Raw genomic sequence first — 17,925 nt, forward strand, 5'->3', positions numbered from 1 at the left:
CACCTTGTTGGTTTACATGTCTCACAATTGTAAGCATTGTGCATTTCCCAAAGGAGCTGTGGTCTGCTAGGATCAGCACTGGTCAGGAGTGATACTGTGTTTGGTCAGGCATACTCAGCTGCTTGATGCACACACATAGACGTGCATAGAATTGAGAGCAGCAGCCTGTGAGCGCATTTGGAATTGCTCCAGTCTGATTATATTCAGATTGTATCTGAATGTGTCTCCAAACACCTGCACAGGCCTTACCCCTTCACACACACACACACACACACACACACACACACACACACACACACACACACACACACACACACACACACACCTCTCATCTGCCTGTTCACCCGTCTGTCTCCTCTTCCTTATTTCACCTACATATTCCCTACATACCTCCTGTATTATCATCATTATGACATACATGCTGACACCTGTTAGAATAAAATAACCAGGTGGTTTATAATCATAATAAAAGTAATCTAGTGGTGATGAAGTTATCTGTCATTTTTATATTTATATTAATATAATTTATAATTTATATATTTATAAGTCTGTCATTTTTATATTAATTTTCATACAGCTTTTGTGTGTCTCACTGAAAGTCATATCGTGTGACATTTATGTTGACAGTTCATGTTCATTCTTTTTTTGTTAATCTGCCAGACTTTATTTGATTTCTCATAGAAGGTGTTCATTTCTAATAATAATAACAATTTACACTTAAAATAAGATTTATATAGACTTTTCTCCCAATGATCCTCACTTCTGAATAAACAATCAGGAGGGTTTTTGTTATCATTTATTATTGTGATCTTCCTGCCAGTAGTCTAATTCTGCTGTGTTGCCTGCTGTGCTTTTATGCATATAGCAGCAATATTTATTTTAGCTTGCATAACATAATAATTTATAGTATATAGTTGATCATAATGTGTTTAGCATCAAAACAATTACAACCTAATTAGTCTAGTTGGATTGTAGTTAAACTAGCACTTGTCATAAAGGTTTAGGACACAATGCCTACTGAATAGGTGCTGAACTGAGTTCTGTAAGGGGAATCTCCAGTGCAGCTTAAAAGGCTAATTTAAATCACATGTAAAGATATAGATGTTGTATGTATCTTATGGCTACAATTAGCCAAGGAGTTTCATGGTTCTTGGTTCTGAAAGTTTAATAAATTGTGCACAATGATGTGTATTTAATTGTGCAATAAATGCATTTAGGGTGATATTTATACATAAAATGGCGCTCTTAGAAATGTAGCCAAATTTGTGGACTGCTTTGAGAATATGTTCTTACTCTTCCAGTGATGGTAGCTACAGCAGAGAGGAGCTTTTCAAAACTGAAACTAATCAGTGGGGAGATGTTGGGACATGGAGTGATTCACTCAGGGCTTCATTCAAGATAGAACCGCCATTGCCGGTTGGTGGTATCTACTGAACACGAGTCAAGTCAAGTCAAGTTTATTTGTATAGCGCTTTTCACAACAGACATTGTCTCAAAGCAGCTTTACAGAAATCAACAGTCAAGGTGAATGGTGTGCATTTGTCCCTGATGAGCAAGCCATGGCGACTGTGGCAAGGAAAAACTCCGTTAGATGTAATGAGGAAGAAACCTTGAGAGGAACCAGACTCAAAAGGGGAACCCATCCTCATTTGGGTGACATCAAGAGTCTGATCATAAATCTTTCAACAATACAGAACACTGGAGAGTGAGAACTTACATGAGCACTGGAGTACAAGATTATAAGTAACTGTTCTTTAAACAGTCTTTGGTATAAAAGTAGGAGCTACTGAGCTCAACATTTGTGATCAAATAAGTCAAATAAGCATAAGTTCAGCAGCAAGCAAAGCATTTTGAGAGGAATAAATGATGGAAGGAACTCCTTATGTTCTATTTAGGAGATGCAACCTGAAGGCGATTAGAGACATTTTGGTGTTGGCAGGGGACAGTGTAGCTAGACAGCATCAGATAGTGGTTTGTAGGATGGCTTTGGAGGTGAAGAAGAAGAAGAGGAGAAGAGTGAGAACTGAAAGAAATAATAAGATGTTGGAAACTAAAGGAGGAAGACTGTAGTGTAAGGGTCAGAAAAAAAGGTCAGACGGGCTCGGTGGTGGTGAAGAGGTGCTGGATGATTGCGCAATTACTGCAGAAGTGATAAGGGAGACAGCTAGAGAGGTACTTGGAAATACATCTGGAAATAGAAAGATAGACAAAGAGATGTGGTGGTGGAGGTTGGCAAAACAGAATTGGGTTTGACAGAGAGTTGAGAAAAGTAGGCAGGAGTACAAGGAGATGCGGCAGCATGTGAAGAGGGACGTGGTGAAAGACAAGGAAAAGGCATATGAGGAGCTGTATGAGAAGTTGGACACTAAGGAAGAAGAAAAGAATTTATACTGATTAGCCAGGCAGAGAGACCGAGCTGGAAAGGATGTGCTGCAAATTAAAGCAATAAAGGATGGAGATGGAAATGTGTTGACTAGTGAGGAGAGTGTGTTGAGAAGATGATTGGAGTATTTTGAGCAGCTGATGAATAAGGAAAGTGAGAGAAGGTTGGATGATGTGGAGATGGTGAAGCAGGAAGTGGATAGGATTAATAAGGAGAAAGTTAGAGCAGCGATTAAGCGTAAAACAGGGTGCTGAGAGATGAGTTGTGGTATTGTATCAGGTATGTCAGAGAAGTATGTGAATGTGGTGCAGGACATGTATGAGGACAGTGTGACAGCAGTGAAGTGTGCAGTAGGAACGACAGACTAGTTCAAGGTGGAGGTTGGACTGCATCAAGGATCGGCCCTTGAGCCTTTTTCCTGTTTGCACAACGGTTTGCACGATGAGGGAGCAGGTTGAGAAGAGCCTGTAGAGGAGGAGATATGCGCTGGAGAGAAGGGGAATACAAGTCAGTAGGAGTAAGACAGAGTTACATGTGTGTGAATGAGAGGAAGGGCAGTGGAGTGGTGCATTTGCAGGAAGAAGAGCTGGAGAAGGTGGAGGAGTTCAGGTACCTGGGTCAAAAGTGCCAAGTAATGGAGAGTGTGTTAGAGAAGTGAAGAAAAAAGTGCAGGCAGGTTGTGGGTTGAGAAGAGTGGCAGAAGTGATTTGTGATAGAAGAGTATATGCAAGAGTGAAAGGGAAAGTTTAAAGGACTGTGGTGAGACCTGCGATATTGTATGGTTTAGAGGCAGTGGCATTGACTAAAGGACAGGAGGTGGAGCTGGAGGTAGCAGAGCTGAAGATGTTTTTTATTTTGAGTGACGAGAATGGACAGGATTAGAAACGAGTTTATTACAGGGACAGCGTATTTAGGACGTTTTGAACACAAAGTAAAAGAGGCCCGATTGAGATGGTTTGGACGTGCAGAGGAGGGACATGGGGTATATTGGTAGGAAAATGCTGTGCATGGAGCCACCAGGAAGGAGGAAAAGAGGAAGGCCGAAAAGGAGGTTCATGGATGTGGTGAAGGAAGACATGCAGGTAGTTGGTTTAAAAGAGGCAGATGTAGAGGACAGAGTAGTAGGCAGACGGATGATCCACTGCGGCAACCCCTAACAGAAGCAGCCAAAAGAAGAAGAAATGATGAAAGAAACTCCTGACTCAAACTTGCTTCACCACCTGTGGACTTATTTGCGGGATTTTATTTAAGTTGTTAAAAGAAGGTTTTGGGCTCATGATAACTTATTATACATCAATCAGTGTTTGACTCATTAATATCATTCTATTAATCTTTTCACATAAACTGAGTTGATTAAGCAACGAGTCTTGTGATAATGGTTGTCATTATATTCATTAAAAGTCATAGTACATAGATACTTATGTACTTTCGAAGCCAAATAATTTTTATACTTTTACTCAAGCGAAATATTAAAATAAGCACTTTTACTTTTACTTAAGTAATATATTTTACCTACTGTATCTCTATTTTGACTCAAGTCAATGCTTTGTGTACTTCATCCACTACTGCCGAAGAGTCAAGACACAGATAAACAGTCAGCAAGGATGGAGACAAATCCAATATGGTTGAAATGCAATGTAGTTAAAAGAAAGGAAAGGAAAGGAAAGGAAAGGAAAGGAAAGGAAAGGAAAGGAAAGGAAAGGAAAGGAAAGGAAAGTGGTCCCGATGAAACTTTTCTAGAAGAGAGGGGTCCAGGATGTTGTTTGCATTCACCCAGCATTGTTCCTCTAGTTCTTATCCCTTCCAATTGGTCAGGAATTGAAGCTGTCTCCTTCTTTGTCTTGAAATGAGAATGGTGTGCAAGTTGGTGTTCTATCAATTTCCAACGGTGGAAGGGGGGGGTAATGAGCTGCCTTTAGTAGTAGGACATGGAAGGAGAGAGATACAATAGCGTGGGGGTAGTCTGATGTTTTGTGTAGACAGCCACACCATTCCCCTAGAAGGCAATCAGCCTAAATTCGTTGGCACCGAAATGCCCTCTGGAGCGGCACATGGGCCCTTTCCCAGACTTCCAAAGTACAGCGTGAGGTGTGTATCCATTCTATTATTCGAAGAGCAGCCGGAAATAATGTTAGTTGGGAGGTCAGTTCAGTGGGATGGGTTCAGGGTTTGAGCTTGTTGTATTTCTTCCATGATATCTCACTGATTGTGACAATTATTATAGAGGGTGGTAGGATGGTTTCTGGCATCTGTGGTTTGTTAATGTGGTCATGGTGATGTGAGAATGCATCTGCTTTGCTGTTCTTGATAGCTGGGTGGTAGGTTCCGATAAAGTTGAACGATGTGAAGGATAACGCCTATCTGGCTTGGCAGGGATTCATTCTTTGGGCTTTCCTGATAAATTTAAAGTTTCTATGGTCTGTGATAACCTGAAATGGGCATTGAGCCCCTTCCAACCATGTCTCCACTCCTCTAAGGCCTCTTTGATTGGCAAAAGCTCCCAGTTTCACACGTCATAATTGCTCTCTGCAAAGGTTAGTATACTTTATTTTTTAGTGAGTTACCCTGTTGTGAGAGCACCCCCGATCCCGCCACTATTCAATTAAATTTCAATTTATTTTTATTTGTATAGCACTTTTAACAATGAACATTGTCTCAAAGCAGCTTTACACAGATAATGTGGTGATTAAAAGTAAATATGTTCTTTGTAAGTACGTTTGTCCCTGATGAGCAACTGTGGCAAGGAAAAACTCCCCGAGATGGCATAAGGAAGAAACCTTGATAGGAACCAGACTCAAGAGGGAACCCATCCTCATCTGGGTTGCACCGAATGTCAATTTAAAGCGGATATACAATGTTGCGAGGTACAGTGATGATGATCAGAAGCGAACTGTATCCTGAGTCAGTGTAGCAGACTGTTGACATTAACTACAGTCCAATCTATCCTCACTAAAAACATCTACTTCCACTACAAAGGGGATGGTGTGGTCAGAATGTTGTAGGATAGGGGCTGTGGTGAACCGTCGTTTTAAGGCTTCAAATGCCCTTTGGGGATTGGAGGACCATAGTAGTTTCCTAAGCTTTCTGCATTGTGATGACATGAGTGGGGCTGCTTCGGCACTGAAATTCTGAATAAACTATTGGTAGAAATTCACAAACCCCAAGAACCTTCAAAGTTCCTTGATCATAGATGGGGAAGGGCATGCTGTCACTGCTTCTACTTTCCTGATGTTTATTTCCACCATTTGCTGGCTGATCATATAGACACCAGAAAGGTTGTGGATTTTTTGTGAAAGTCACACTTCTCATCTTTGACTACCCATTGGAGGTAATTAACATGTCCTGAAAATTTGTATTTATAAAAGCCTGAAAAACTGCTGGAGCATTTGTTAGGCCATACAGCATGAACCGAAACTCATAGTGGCTCCTGGTGGTGTGGAAGGCAGTTTTCCATTTGTCCCCCTCCTTGATTCTGATTAAGTTAAGGGTATATCGGAGATTCAGTTTAGTGAAGTGTCGTGCTTCTCTGAGTTTAAGAGTGGCTGTTACAAGCAGAAGTGGGTATGGGTAATGCACTGTGATAGCATTCAGACCATGGTTATCTATTCAGGGCCTCAGTCCTTCGTCCTTTTTCTCCACAAACAAGAATCCTGTGTCTGCTGCAGATTTTGTGGGACGAAGGAACCCATTAGCCAATGCCTCCTCTATATTTACATCCAAAACTTTGCTTTTAGGTGTGAAGAGGGTATGTACACGGCACCAAGGGGGTGCCAGATTTGGGAGCAACTCAATGGTACAGTCTCATTATCTATGTCAGGGAAAAACCGTGGCACATTCTTAGTTAAAGACTTCTTTGAGGTCATGGTACTTCTTGGGGATATGTGTGGGAACAAAAGTCATAGGGCTCTCTATAGAGGTTGAGTTACATGGGAGGTGGATATTTTGGTCTATACAATGTTCTAAGCAGCTCGGGGACCAATGGGAGAGTTCTTTGTGTTGCCAGGAAATCACAGAATTGTAAACTTGGAAACAAGGAAAATCCAGTATAATGGAGGCTGTTTTTTTCTTTGTGAAATAATCCCACTTGCAACTGGTGTGGTTTAGTGGGTGATATGTCCTTCACTGTTTTTGTGATTGTCTATGAGAGTGATTATTAGTGGGGTGACACTGGAAATAGTTGGAAAATCGAGCTCTTTGACCACTTACTGGTTGATTAGTTTCACAGCTGGCCCAGAGTCTATGAGAGTGGAAAATGTATGCACCCCCTTTGTGCCCATAAACTGTACCGGTACCTAAAGACTGTAAGGACAAGAGTGCAGGTTCACCCTGGGAGGTCATGGTTAAGGTTTCTCTGGACATGTTAAGCAGTGATGGCCCTTTTGTCCACAGTAAGAGCAAAGCCTGAGGTGAAGCCATCCCTGGCATTCCTCCTGTAGGACCTGTGTCCTTTCCAGCTGCATGGGTTCCGAGGTGTTATGGTTAGTGACTGGTAAGGCTTCATTGTCGATTGGGAGGAAGTGCTGGTTTCGGATAAGATTGCCAAGCTTGATGGTTAGTGTGATATATTTTGAAAGTGGAATGTTTTGGTCATTGCAAACCATTTCAGCTTGTAGTGTGTGGTTAAGTCCCCCTCTAAACACTGCTTGAAGGGCAATATCGTTCCAGCCACTCTGGGCGGCTATGGTTTAAAACTTTGTGGAATACTCTGCTGCTGATTCAGAACCCTGGTGTAGTTGCAGTAATTGTGCTGACACATCTAATTTGCCTGCGGTGTACTCAAACACATCCCGAATCAGCTTAAATAGGAAGCTCCTTACCAGCTCCTCACTGTCCGGGAAGGCCCACTCCAACGCCTTTCTAGTGAGCAAAGTCAAAACGCATGGTTCATCAATGCTACAAACAGGAAGTGCCTTATGACCTGGATGAGTTTAAAATTCAGGTGATGGTTTTCCTCTGGGGGGCATGGAGGGATTATGGTGGCTGGAACTGTTACAGGTATCTGTTAAAGGGTGAGATATATTATGCCGTAGGTAACAGACAGTTCTTGATGTTTATATGTTGCAGATTGGATGCTTTTCACTATAAATTGGCAAGATTGTCATTGATTTTCTTGATCTTGTCTTACAGCCCTTACTTGTGTTGATATATTATTTTGTTGCATCACCTCTAAATTCCTGCTGTCGAACTAAATATAAATATTAGCAAATAAAGCTGAAATTCTCAAAAATTGTTTTATATCTATTTTTTGGATCTATGGATGAATTGCTGGAGTCAAATACCAAAATTGTTATTCAGCTTCACATGGGGATTAAAGGACAAATTTATTCTGATTCAGTTTTCATAGGTCTAACACATTTTGTTACTGCTTTATAATCACTGGCTGAATTATGAACTAAAAAAAAAATCAGAATTGAAGATTTATTTGCACCATCTTTCTTCACCCCCCAGGACCCTAATGCCACTGTATGATCCTGATTCCGGTCTGTTCGTAGTGTCAGCAAAGGTGAAATTTAAATAAATTTTTTTTGTTCTGTGTTTTCCCTTTTATTTTAAAATTACTTCAAAATAAATAATAAAATATTATTCTCTATTGTCTTGTATGTAAAAATATTTTTTCTCTGTTTAATAGTCGATTACTTAAAAACTTTGTGTAAAATATATATTTATTTATTAAATGATCATTAATAAATAAATATATATTTTATTAATTATTAATTATTAATTAATAAAATATATATTTATTTATTAATGCTCATTTAAATCTCTACTTATTTACTTTAAACTCTGTTAAAGTGTTCAGGAATAATGACTTATCTCTACTTTTATTTTTAATCAGGGAGACAGTGTTATTGACTGCTTTGAGGTGACCACAGGAGAGCCATGCCTATCACAAGGTTATATACTAAATTTAAACAAACTTGTTTGTAAAGGTGTACTGATTAAACATCATTCATCTATGTATAATATTTTTATGCAATTATATTTAATAGGCTATGAAAAGCATCACTGTTTCATTCTATTACAGTTAGCCATTGTCTGAGTGATGCAAGCACACGTGGAATTGCAGTGGTGCCCAAATTAGCACTGGATGTAGGCCATTGTGAAGTGATGCGAGTGATGCAGCTGACCGACAACTTCATCATCCCAATTAGCTACCAGGTGCCTCGTAAGGTAGGAACTGAAAGCATGGCGTGTAAATAAAAAAGGATAGAACTTTATCTGAAGCATCATTGGAAACTACAGTTAAATCTAGGGATTAAAATTAGAATTTATAGTAGATGCATAAAATAAATCACGTAAAAAAAGAACCATTAAATTAAAACGTCTGACAACCTGGATTGCAGTGATTATCTCATTCTAATGACCTGTGAAAGGGTGTCAAATGGGATATTCTTAAAGTGTTTTAAGCAGGAAAATGTACAAATGTGAATTGACAAAAGCTGTGATGGCTAGATTACTGAATTTAGAGTAGATACTCTTTTTAACGGTTTAAAGGTGCACTTCATTCCTGTGAATCTCCTGTTAAACCACATTCCAAAGTTGTTTTACTGGAGTCAGATCCAGTAATTGAGAAGTCCACTGTTGAACATTGTCATTGTTCACAAAAATGAGATAACCTTTATATTGTAACATGGCAGATTGTCATAATTTAAGTAGCTATTTGAAAATTACCATGCAGCAGCAACAACCCTCAAATAGGTTTATGCATTAAAGTGATGATTGGTATAAACTGCTCTAAAATGAAAAGAAGAAAATTGACTGTTGGCACAAGGCAGGTTGGTTTAATGGACTCATGCTTGCGGGGCCAAATTCTGGTCCTGTCATCTGTGTGCCTAAGTAGAAATAAGCAGACCAGGTTTTCCAGGTCTTTATCTGACCAGTGTTGGCGAACCTGAGCCCACTGCTTTCTGGTCTTGGCTGACAGAAATTAAGCCTGACATAGTCTTCTGCTGTTGTAGCCCATTCACCTCAAGTTTCAACGTGTTGTGCATTCCAAGTGCATACTTTTGTCATCATTTCAATTTTACAAAGTGGTTATTTGAGTTACTGGAGACTTTCTGTTAGTTCAAACCAAAATCGATCAGTTTGATTCCTGGTATGCTGCATGTTATGTCTTCTCTACTGTGCAGGCCCAAGCTCTGTGTGTGTGTGTGTGTGTGTGTGTGTGTGTGTGTGTGTGTGTGTGTGTGTGTGTGTGTGTGTGTGTGTGTGTGTGTGTGTGTGTGTGTGTGTGTGTGTACACGCATATGTGTGTGTTGCAGGCAGGACAGGACTTTCATGCTGACCTATATCCAGATACAGCAGGCTGCACAGCAGCTATGACAGCAAACGAATGGTGGCAGGGAATGAACAAGCAAGTATGGAACTTGTTAATGCCTTTTAAATGAGTAATATAGTTCTTAGTCTACAAAAGGCTTAGTCACCTACTAAAACTATTGGCAGTCTAATTTTAAACACCTGAATTTTCACTCATTTATAACAGGTAGAAAAGGTCAGCCTCCACCCTAACAAGAGGCCAAAAGGGAAAGCTCAGCCAACCAATCATGTCACCGCAAATGAGCTACCTCAGGGAAAAAGCAAAGAGGTTTGTAGAAAATAACATTTGTTTTTTAGGAACAATTTATACCACATAAATTAGCAATCAATTTCTAACCAAAAATAATAATAAATCAACCCTGGAATTTTTGCCACCTTTTGATGACACTATAAATGTATTTATTATTATTAATGTGCAATGCAAAAATTTATGGTAACCCAAATTTTCAATACAAATGTTGCCTTAGATGTTATAGTATTATATATATTGTATATTATGTTTATATTATAAATATTACAGGAAAGAAATTCTCTTGTTCTCTCTTTCAGGTGCCCTCCACCTCCAGTAGTAGTCTCAGTACCCCCAGTGACAGTATGGTTCCATCTCGCTCCCCCTCTTCCACCAGCGGTCTGTCCTCTGGATTCCTTCCCAGCCCCAGCCAAAGCTCCCGTGCCATCCAGAGCATGCTAGGTAACTTCAAACACCTTGTTCAAGTTGATCTGTTCGATTCCTGGTATGCTATATGCTACATGTCTACCCTATTGTGCAGGCCCAAGCTCCAAGTTCCGTCACATTCAAGGCACTCTTCTGCATCGTGACACCCACATTACCAACCTGCGTGGCATGAGTCTGACTACACCTGGCGAGTGCGATGGCTTCGCTGCCAATGGGCAGCGGGTGGCAGTGCCTCTGGCCATTGCAGGAGGACAGATTGCTGTGCTTGAGGTGCTACAATATTAGAAGCTTTTGTTTCAGAATGGTCTGTAATTTAAGTGGTAGTAATTTAGTAAGTTAGTGCAGCCATTTACAGTTTCCTAAATCTATGGCAGTCTAATAGTCACACCCCTGTAATGGACAGATTCGGATTATATGGTATTCTGTTGTGTTATTGTGAAATTACAGCTCTCTCAGCCTGGGAAGCTGCCAGACACAGCATTGCCCACCATCCAGAACTCAGTCAGTGTAGCTGACTTCTGCTGGGATCCTTTTAACCCTCACAAGCTGGTGGTTGGTAAGTTGTAGTTGTTGATTTAAACATGCATTCTGATATGTTTTTGATTGTTGGCTTTTTTAAGCGATCTAAAATCAATGTAAAACAACTTAAATCAATATTTTGTTTGTAATAATATCGTAAATTAATTTGAAACGTTCATGGCAGTTAAAATAATCATGTGAAGTGGCAGTGTACCATATGGATCCTATGCCTAGGCTTTTCGGAAAGTGTAGTGAACAAAAGGTGGCACAATTCTTTTAGAAAGTTTTAAGAGAAAGACATCTTCTATACTGTGACACAGTGCATTGGTTGCCAGATGTTTGTGTAGACAGGGATGTTCATGAAGGTCTTTTGTGTTGTGTCAATCATGCTGTATTTAATGGATTTGCATGGATTTATTTGGAGTTGCCAAACACTTAAGCATGATTTTAAAAAACACAGCAGGACAGATAGGAACTTGAAAAAAAAATTCTACTTAGAATTTGGCCCCAAATGTTAGCCCATTTGTGTTGTGGGTTGTGTTGTGGGTTGAGGTGACAAACAGTGGCATTAACAATCAAATTACCAATCAATCAAATTATGCAGATTAATGTCATGCATAAAAAAGAAAGTCTGTCTTGACTGATCAAAAATGTATGCAAGCAAACAATAATGTGTGTATATTAAAAGGCATACTCTATATGAAATACTGCTAACACATGATGCTGAAGCCTTTTCATAGCCCAGGCCATCATTACATCGTGTATATTCTCACATTTTTGCTTGTGAGCTGGTGCATGGTAAATAGAAGGAATTAACTGTTACTGAAAAATAGGCTATGACGAATAACTAAATAATACTTATTTATAATTAAAGAAAATTATACTGGTTTTAATAAAGAGTTAATTAACTTGTATTTGTAATGAATATGTCAGAACAGTGTTAATCCACTCCATTCTTGTATATAGCCGGTGATGATGCAAAGATCCGTGTGTGGAAGATTCCAGAAGGTGGCCTGGTGGAAACATTGACTGAACCTGAGTGTGTTCTGCAGGGTAAGAAAAGGACTTTTTCACAAAAACAATTATTTGTACTTCATTTTGAATGACATGAACATCCACTCCATCACAGGACACACTGAGAAAATCTACTCTATCAAGTTCCACCCACATGCCTCAGGTCTGTTGGTGTCCTCATCATATGACATGACTGTGCGTCTGTGGGACCTGGAAAATAAAAGAGAAGTCAAGAAACTCAGTGGACACCAAGATCAGGTGAGAGCCCCTGTCTAGTACCAGGTGCATTTAAACAAGCTAATAGACAACAGCCTGCTAAAAACCTGCGGTGACAGAAGATTACAGCTAACAACTGCTGTCTCACAGATATTTGGAATAGCTTGGAGTCCCAGTGGCAAGTTTCTGGCTACTGTTTGTAAAGATGGAAAAGTGCGTTTGTTTGAACCACGCAAGTCTACTGAGCCCATCCAGGCAAGTGATTAAAAAAAGGCATTTAAAATCATATATAACATTGGAAACAATCTCATACTTTTCCTCTGTCTTTTCCTGTAGGAGGGACCTGGTCCTGAAGGCCACAGAGGTGGCCGTGTAGTCTGGGTGTGCAACGGCCAGTACCTGCTGGTGTCAGGGTTTGATTGGTAAGCAAAAGTCAATAGCATAATAGTAACACTACCATAATGGTGTTCCAGTTATTTGGAATGTTGGCATGGAACAATTGACAATAATATTTCTTTACTTCCTGGTTTTGCCTGCAGTCGCAGTGAGCGAAACCTTTACCTATTTTCTGCTGAGTCTTTGTCACCTGGACCTGTGGCTACTACACCTGCTGATGTCTCACCCTCAACCCTCATTCCTTTCTATGATCCTGACACCAGCCTTCTCATTCTCACAGGGAAGGTGCTGGAAATGTGCAAATAATATCTCATTTATAAGTATAAGTTACAAATAAATGCTTTTAGGGTTAATTAAATGTGCTAAAGAGTAAACCAGATTTGCTACTGCTTACTGACTACTACAAAATATGTCAAGTTACCTAAGTCATCTCATGCTTCAAAATCTTTTTTCTGATTTCTTTCCTGTTAGGGTGACACACGTGTATACATCTATGAGATCGTAACAAATGCCCCTTACTTTATGGAGTGCAGCAGCTTCCACTCCTCTGAGCCACACAAGGTATAAACAAAACATCAATCTTCTCTCAGACTGTTTTAGTTTATAGATTTTATAACTATTGTCCACTGTAAACAGGGCTTGTGCTTCCTGCCAAAGACAGTATGTGATGTACATGATGTAGAGGTGGCCAGAGCTGTCAGACTTGGCAAGACCTCCATTGAGCCAGTGGCCTTCAAAGTGCCTCGAGTCAGAGTGAGTCAGAGCTCAGCCACGGTTATTTGTAAACAAAATACAGTAGTGCCATCTAGTGACCGATAATGTGTTTCTAAATGTTTTTTAACCCGATTCATATATTTCTGGTGCAGAAAGAGTTCTTTCAAGATGATGTGTTCCCTGAGACAGCAGCGTGGTGGGAATCAGCTCTGAGTGCTGCTGCATGGCTCTCCGGTTCTGACAAAGAGCACCGCAAGATCAGCCTGAAACCTAAAGACATGACCCCTGGTACTGCACCACATCCTAATGATAAAAGCCTGCTTAGACTAGCAGATTAAGCTTGGCCTTCACACAAACCTGATTTGAGCTGAATACCACATAAAACTTACCCTTTCGAAATTCAGTCCATATTTGTATGTGATTTGATTGAGAAGTTTTCCAGACAAGAGATTGTGATTAATCAAATTACAGTGAGGAAAATAAGTATTTGAACACCATGCTATTTTGCAAGTTCTCCCACTTAGAAATCATGGAGGGGTCTGAAATTGTCATCGTAGGTGCATGTCCACTGTGAGAGACATAATCTAAAAAAAAAAAAAATCCAGAAATCACAATGTATGATTTTTTTTACTATTTATTTGTATGATACAGCTGCAAATAAGTATTTGAACACCTGTCTATCAGCTAGAATTCTGACCCTCAAAGACCTGTTAGTCTGCCTTTAAAATGTCCACCTCCACTACATTTATTATCCTAAATTAGATGCACCTGTTTGAGGTCGTTAGCTGCATAAAGACACCTGTCCACCCCATACAATCAGTAAGAATCCAACTACTAACATGGCCAAGACCAAAGAGCTGTCCAAAGACACTAGAGACAAAATTGTACACCTCCACAAGGCTGGAAAGGGCTACGGGGAAATTGCCAAGCAGCTTGGTAAAAAAAGGTCCACTGTTGGAGCAATCATTAGAAAATGGAAGAAGCTAAACATGACTGTCAATCTCCCTCGGACTGGGGCTCCATGCAAGATCTCACCTCGTGGGGTCTCAATGATCCTAAGGAAGGTGGGAAATCAGCCCAGAACTACACAGAAGGAGCTGGTCAATGACCTAAAAAAGAGCTGGGACCACCGTTTCCAAGGTTACTGTTGGTAATACACTAAGACGTCATGGTTTGTAATCATGCATGGCATGGAAGGTTCCCCTGCTTAAACCAGCACATGTCCAGGCACGTCTTAAGTTTGCCAATGACCATTTGGATGATCCAGAGGAGCCATGGGAGAAAGTCATGTGGTCAGATAAGACCAAAATAGAACTTTTGGGTCACAATTCCACTAAACGTGTTTGGAGGAAGAAGAATGATGAGTACCATCCCAAGAACACCATCCCTACTGTGAAGCATGGGGGTGGTATCATCATGCTTTGGGGGTGTTTTTCTGCACATGGGACAGGGCGACTGCACTGTATTAAGGAGAGGATGACCGGGGCCATGTATTGCGAGATTTTGGGGAACAACCTCCTTCTCTCAGTTATTGAAGATAGGTCGAGGCTGGGTCTTCCAACATGACAATGACCCGAAGCACACAGCCAGGATAACCAAAGAGTGGCTGTGTAAGAAGCATATCAAGGTTCTGGCGTGGCCTAGCCAGTCTCCAGACCTAAACTCAATAGAGAATCTTTGGAGGGAGCTCAAACTCCGTGTTTCTCAGCGACAGGCCAGAAACCTGACTGATCTAGAGAAGATCTGTGTGGAGGAGTGGGCCAAAATCCCTCCTGCAGTGTGTGCAAACCTGGTGAAAAACTACAGGAAACGTTTGACCTCTGTAATTGCAAACAAAGGCTCCTGTACCAAATATTAACATTGACTTTCTCAGGTGTTCAAATACTTATTAGCAGCTGTATCATACAAATAAATAGTTAAAAAATCATACATTGTGATTTCTGGATTCTTTTTTAGATTATGTCTCTCATAGTGGACATGCACCTACGATGACAATTTCAGACCCCTCTTTGATTTCTAAGTGGGAGAACTTGCAAAATAGCAGGGTGTTCAAATACTTATTTTCCTCACTGTAGATGTTGTGTTTCCAGCAGTTAGTGTGTGGTAAACACACAGAGTAGACATGGGGCTAGCAGACTAAATATAAGTTTAATGTTAAGGTGCTATTGAAATGTTTATAATATTTAAGTATTTAAATACTTTTTTTAATCATATTTTAGTAACATCTCTTGCTTTTCTATTCTTCTAACAATCCCCAGCCCACACTGCTCATCACACTCAAAATGCCTGTTTTATTTGCAGTTGCTCACCTGTAATTTGCAGTATGGACACTGAATTTAGCTAAATATCTAAACAAAATGTTTTTCTTTCGTTGCCAACCAGTCTGCGAGGCTCCCAAGGAAGCACCAGTGAGGAAATACCTCCCCTCTTCTGTGTACCTTGAAGAGAAGACAGATGAACAGAAAAAGGAGGAGGTATTAAGAGCAGAAGCTTTTTGTTGTATTTGTTAGAATTAAGTTCTGTTGGAGATTTTGTGTCATGTTGTGTAATGTTTCTCATTGCAGCTTTTGAGTGCTATGGTAGCTAAATTGGGAAACAGAGAAGATCCACTGCCACAGGAATTATTTGAGGGGGTGGCAGAAGATGAATGGGTAAAAATATGTGGATATCCAAAATAAATATATTTATGTTGATAGATTTCAAATACTCTATGTGATTAGCCTCAGTATTCTCTAGAATTCCTCTATGCTTTGTGTATTTATGTGCCTTTTTTTATTTACACTTTCAGGATGACTAATGAGAAACCTTGCTGGCCATCAAAAGAAAATTAAAGAAACATCTTGTCCTGCTTGATATTTAGGTCATTCCTGAGTGCTAGACTGAAGGCCACACTGTAATACATACAATTATTCATCACAAAATACAACAAACATCTTTTGCATCAGTCAGTCAGAGATAAAGGTATTTTTTTATCACAGGCATTCCTGTGGTTAGCAAACAAGTGTTCAGGTACTTGCAGACTTACTAATAAGTCAGACTGAGTGATTGTTTACTGAGCCTCTCAGCATTGCATGCGATTTTATCTGTTGATCAGAATTCATTTTTATATGGTTACATATGTCTGACACTGTAACAATGTTCCAGAAGCTTCTCAACCCCAAGAACACAGAATTTCTAAAATGCATGTTTCTTAGTACTACTTAGTACTTTTAATTTCTAAAATGCATGCATCATGTGTCAGAAAATTACACATTATTGAAACTGCCATTACATGAAACATTTTTTGCAGTCTTCATATCTCAGGCAAATTGTGATTGTATTTAAAAATATTATTCCTATTTAAAAAGTGTTCCCTGAGTTTGTTCACCTTTGCCAGCAGGTGTATTAGTAATGTGAACTGGCAAAATAAAATTCCCAGTCAGGTATGTATCACATACAACAATAATATTCTGATTAGGTGACAGAAGACATCTGCAAGTTTCAGAACAGTTGAGCGTTTGTGCTTATACACATACATTCAAATAATAATATTTGTTTAATTATTTAGCATTTTCTAAAAATCATGAAAAATATACTACTTTATACAAATTGATTATTCTTACTTTTTCTCTTACTGGGGGCGGGGGGGTGTCAAGCATCTGAATATATACAAATATACACCACTTACAAATAAAGAGTACCTTTTGTAATAATTCATGAATAAAAACATTTAAAAAATAATTTCCTACATTAAAAGACTTTTACTTTTTAGAGTGCAAGTTACTCAGAGATTATTTGTATTGGTAATGGTTCTGAGATGACAAAAAAAATCTTATTGGAATTTGCTCCAATAAATGCTCTATTACTCTATTCAAACCCACTGTTGATGTGTTCTACCTGGAACCTAAAATGATTCTTCCAGAATACTAATGAATCTGTTTATTACTAGCACTGTTTCACAGTCTGCTTTTCTAGCACTTTTACAGTGCAGGTTTCCAATGCTAGTCCTGGAGCACACTTCAGTGTTGCCCTGCACTAATAACAAACAACTTCTTCATTAGCTGGGTAATCAGCTTTGTTGAAGAAATTTAAATACTGTGTAGGAAGTAAGATGGGACCAGAGTTACCAGAGTTAGGAACCTGTGATATGATTAAGTAATTAATAGTGTGTCTTATTAATGAACTACTGTTAAAGCCTGTGCATTTTTAATTAATTAATTAATTTATTTTTCTTTCGGCTGCTCCCATTAGGCGTCGCCAGAGCGGATTATCTGTCTCCATACCACCCTGTCCTCTACATCTGCCTCATTCACACCAACTACCTGCATGTCTTCCCTCACCACATCCATGAACCTCCTCCTTGGTCTTCCTCTTTTCCTACTTCCTGGTGGCTCCATCCTCAGCATTCTCCTACCAATATAACTCATGTCCCTCTTCTGCACATGTCCAAACCATCTCAATCTCGCCTTCCTCACCTTGTCACCAAAACGTCCAACATGCACTGTCCCTCTAATAAACACATTTCTAATCCTGTCCATCCTCGTCACTCCCAACAAAAACCTTAACATCTACAGCTCTGCTACCTCCAGCTCCGCCTCCTGCCTTTTACGCAATGCCACTGTCTCTAATCCATACAACATTGCAGGTCTCACCACAGACCTATAAACTTTCCCTTTCATTCTTGCAGATACTCTTCTATCACAAATCACTT

General features: G+C 39.7%; 1 protein-coding gene across 1 annotated transcript in view; it reads left to right on the plus strand.

Moving 5' to 3' along the window:
• The window catches only part of coro7 (coronin 7), a 131,747-nt gene extending 114,663 nt beyond the window's left edge, over window positions 1–17,084 (plus strand). Inside the window, exons 10-28 of the mRNA XM_083565813.1 lie at window positions 7,832–7,886; window positions 8,220–8,277; window positions 8,409–8,554; window positions 9,646–9,741; window positions 9,867–9,968; window positions 10,250–10,391; window positions 10,471–10,646; window positions 10,824–10,932; window positions 11,862–11,948; window positions 12,025–12,167; window positions 12,276–12,380; window positions 12,462–12,547; window positions 12,665–12,806; window positions 12,993–13,082; window positions 13,158–13,274; window positions 13,388–13,523; window positions 15,618–15,709; window positions 15,800–15,886; window positions 16,024–17,084. Coding sequence (XP_083421939.1) covers window positions 7,832–7,886; window positions 8,220–8,277; window positions 8,409–8,554; window positions 9,646–9,741; window positions 9,867–9,968; window positions 10,250–10,391; window positions 10,471–10,646; window positions 10,824–10,932; window positions 11,862–11,948; window positions 12,025–12,167; window positions 12,276–12,380; window positions 12,462–12,547; window positions 12,665–12,806; window positions 12,993–13,082; window positions 13,158–13,274; window positions 13,388–13,523; window positions 15,618–15,709; window positions 15,800–15,886; window positions 16,024–16,032 — 1,978 coding nt within the window. The 3' untranslated portion in view covers window positions 16,033–17,084. The remainder of the gene's footprint in view (window positions 1–7,831; window positions 7,887–8,219; window positions 8,278–8,408; window positions 8,555–9,645; window positions 9,742–9,866; window positions 9,969–10,249; window positions 10,392–10,470; window positions 10,647–10,823; window positions 10,933–11,861; window positions 11,949–12,024; window positions 12,168–12,275; window positions 12,381–12,461; window positions 12,548–12,664; window positions 12,807–12,992; window positions 13,083–13,157; window positions 13,275–13,387; window positions 13,524–15,617; window positions 15,710–15,799; window positions 15,887–16,023) is intronic.
• Window positions 17,085–17,925: the final 841 nt, after the last annotated feature.

This window comes from Silurus aristotelis (genome assembly GCF_946808225.1).
Source record: "Silurus aristotelis genome assembly, chromosome: 17".
In the NCBI taxonomy this organism is placed as follows: domain Eukaryota; kingdom Metazoa; phylum Chordata; class Actinopteri; order Siluriformes; family Siluridae; genus Silurus; species Silurus aristotelis.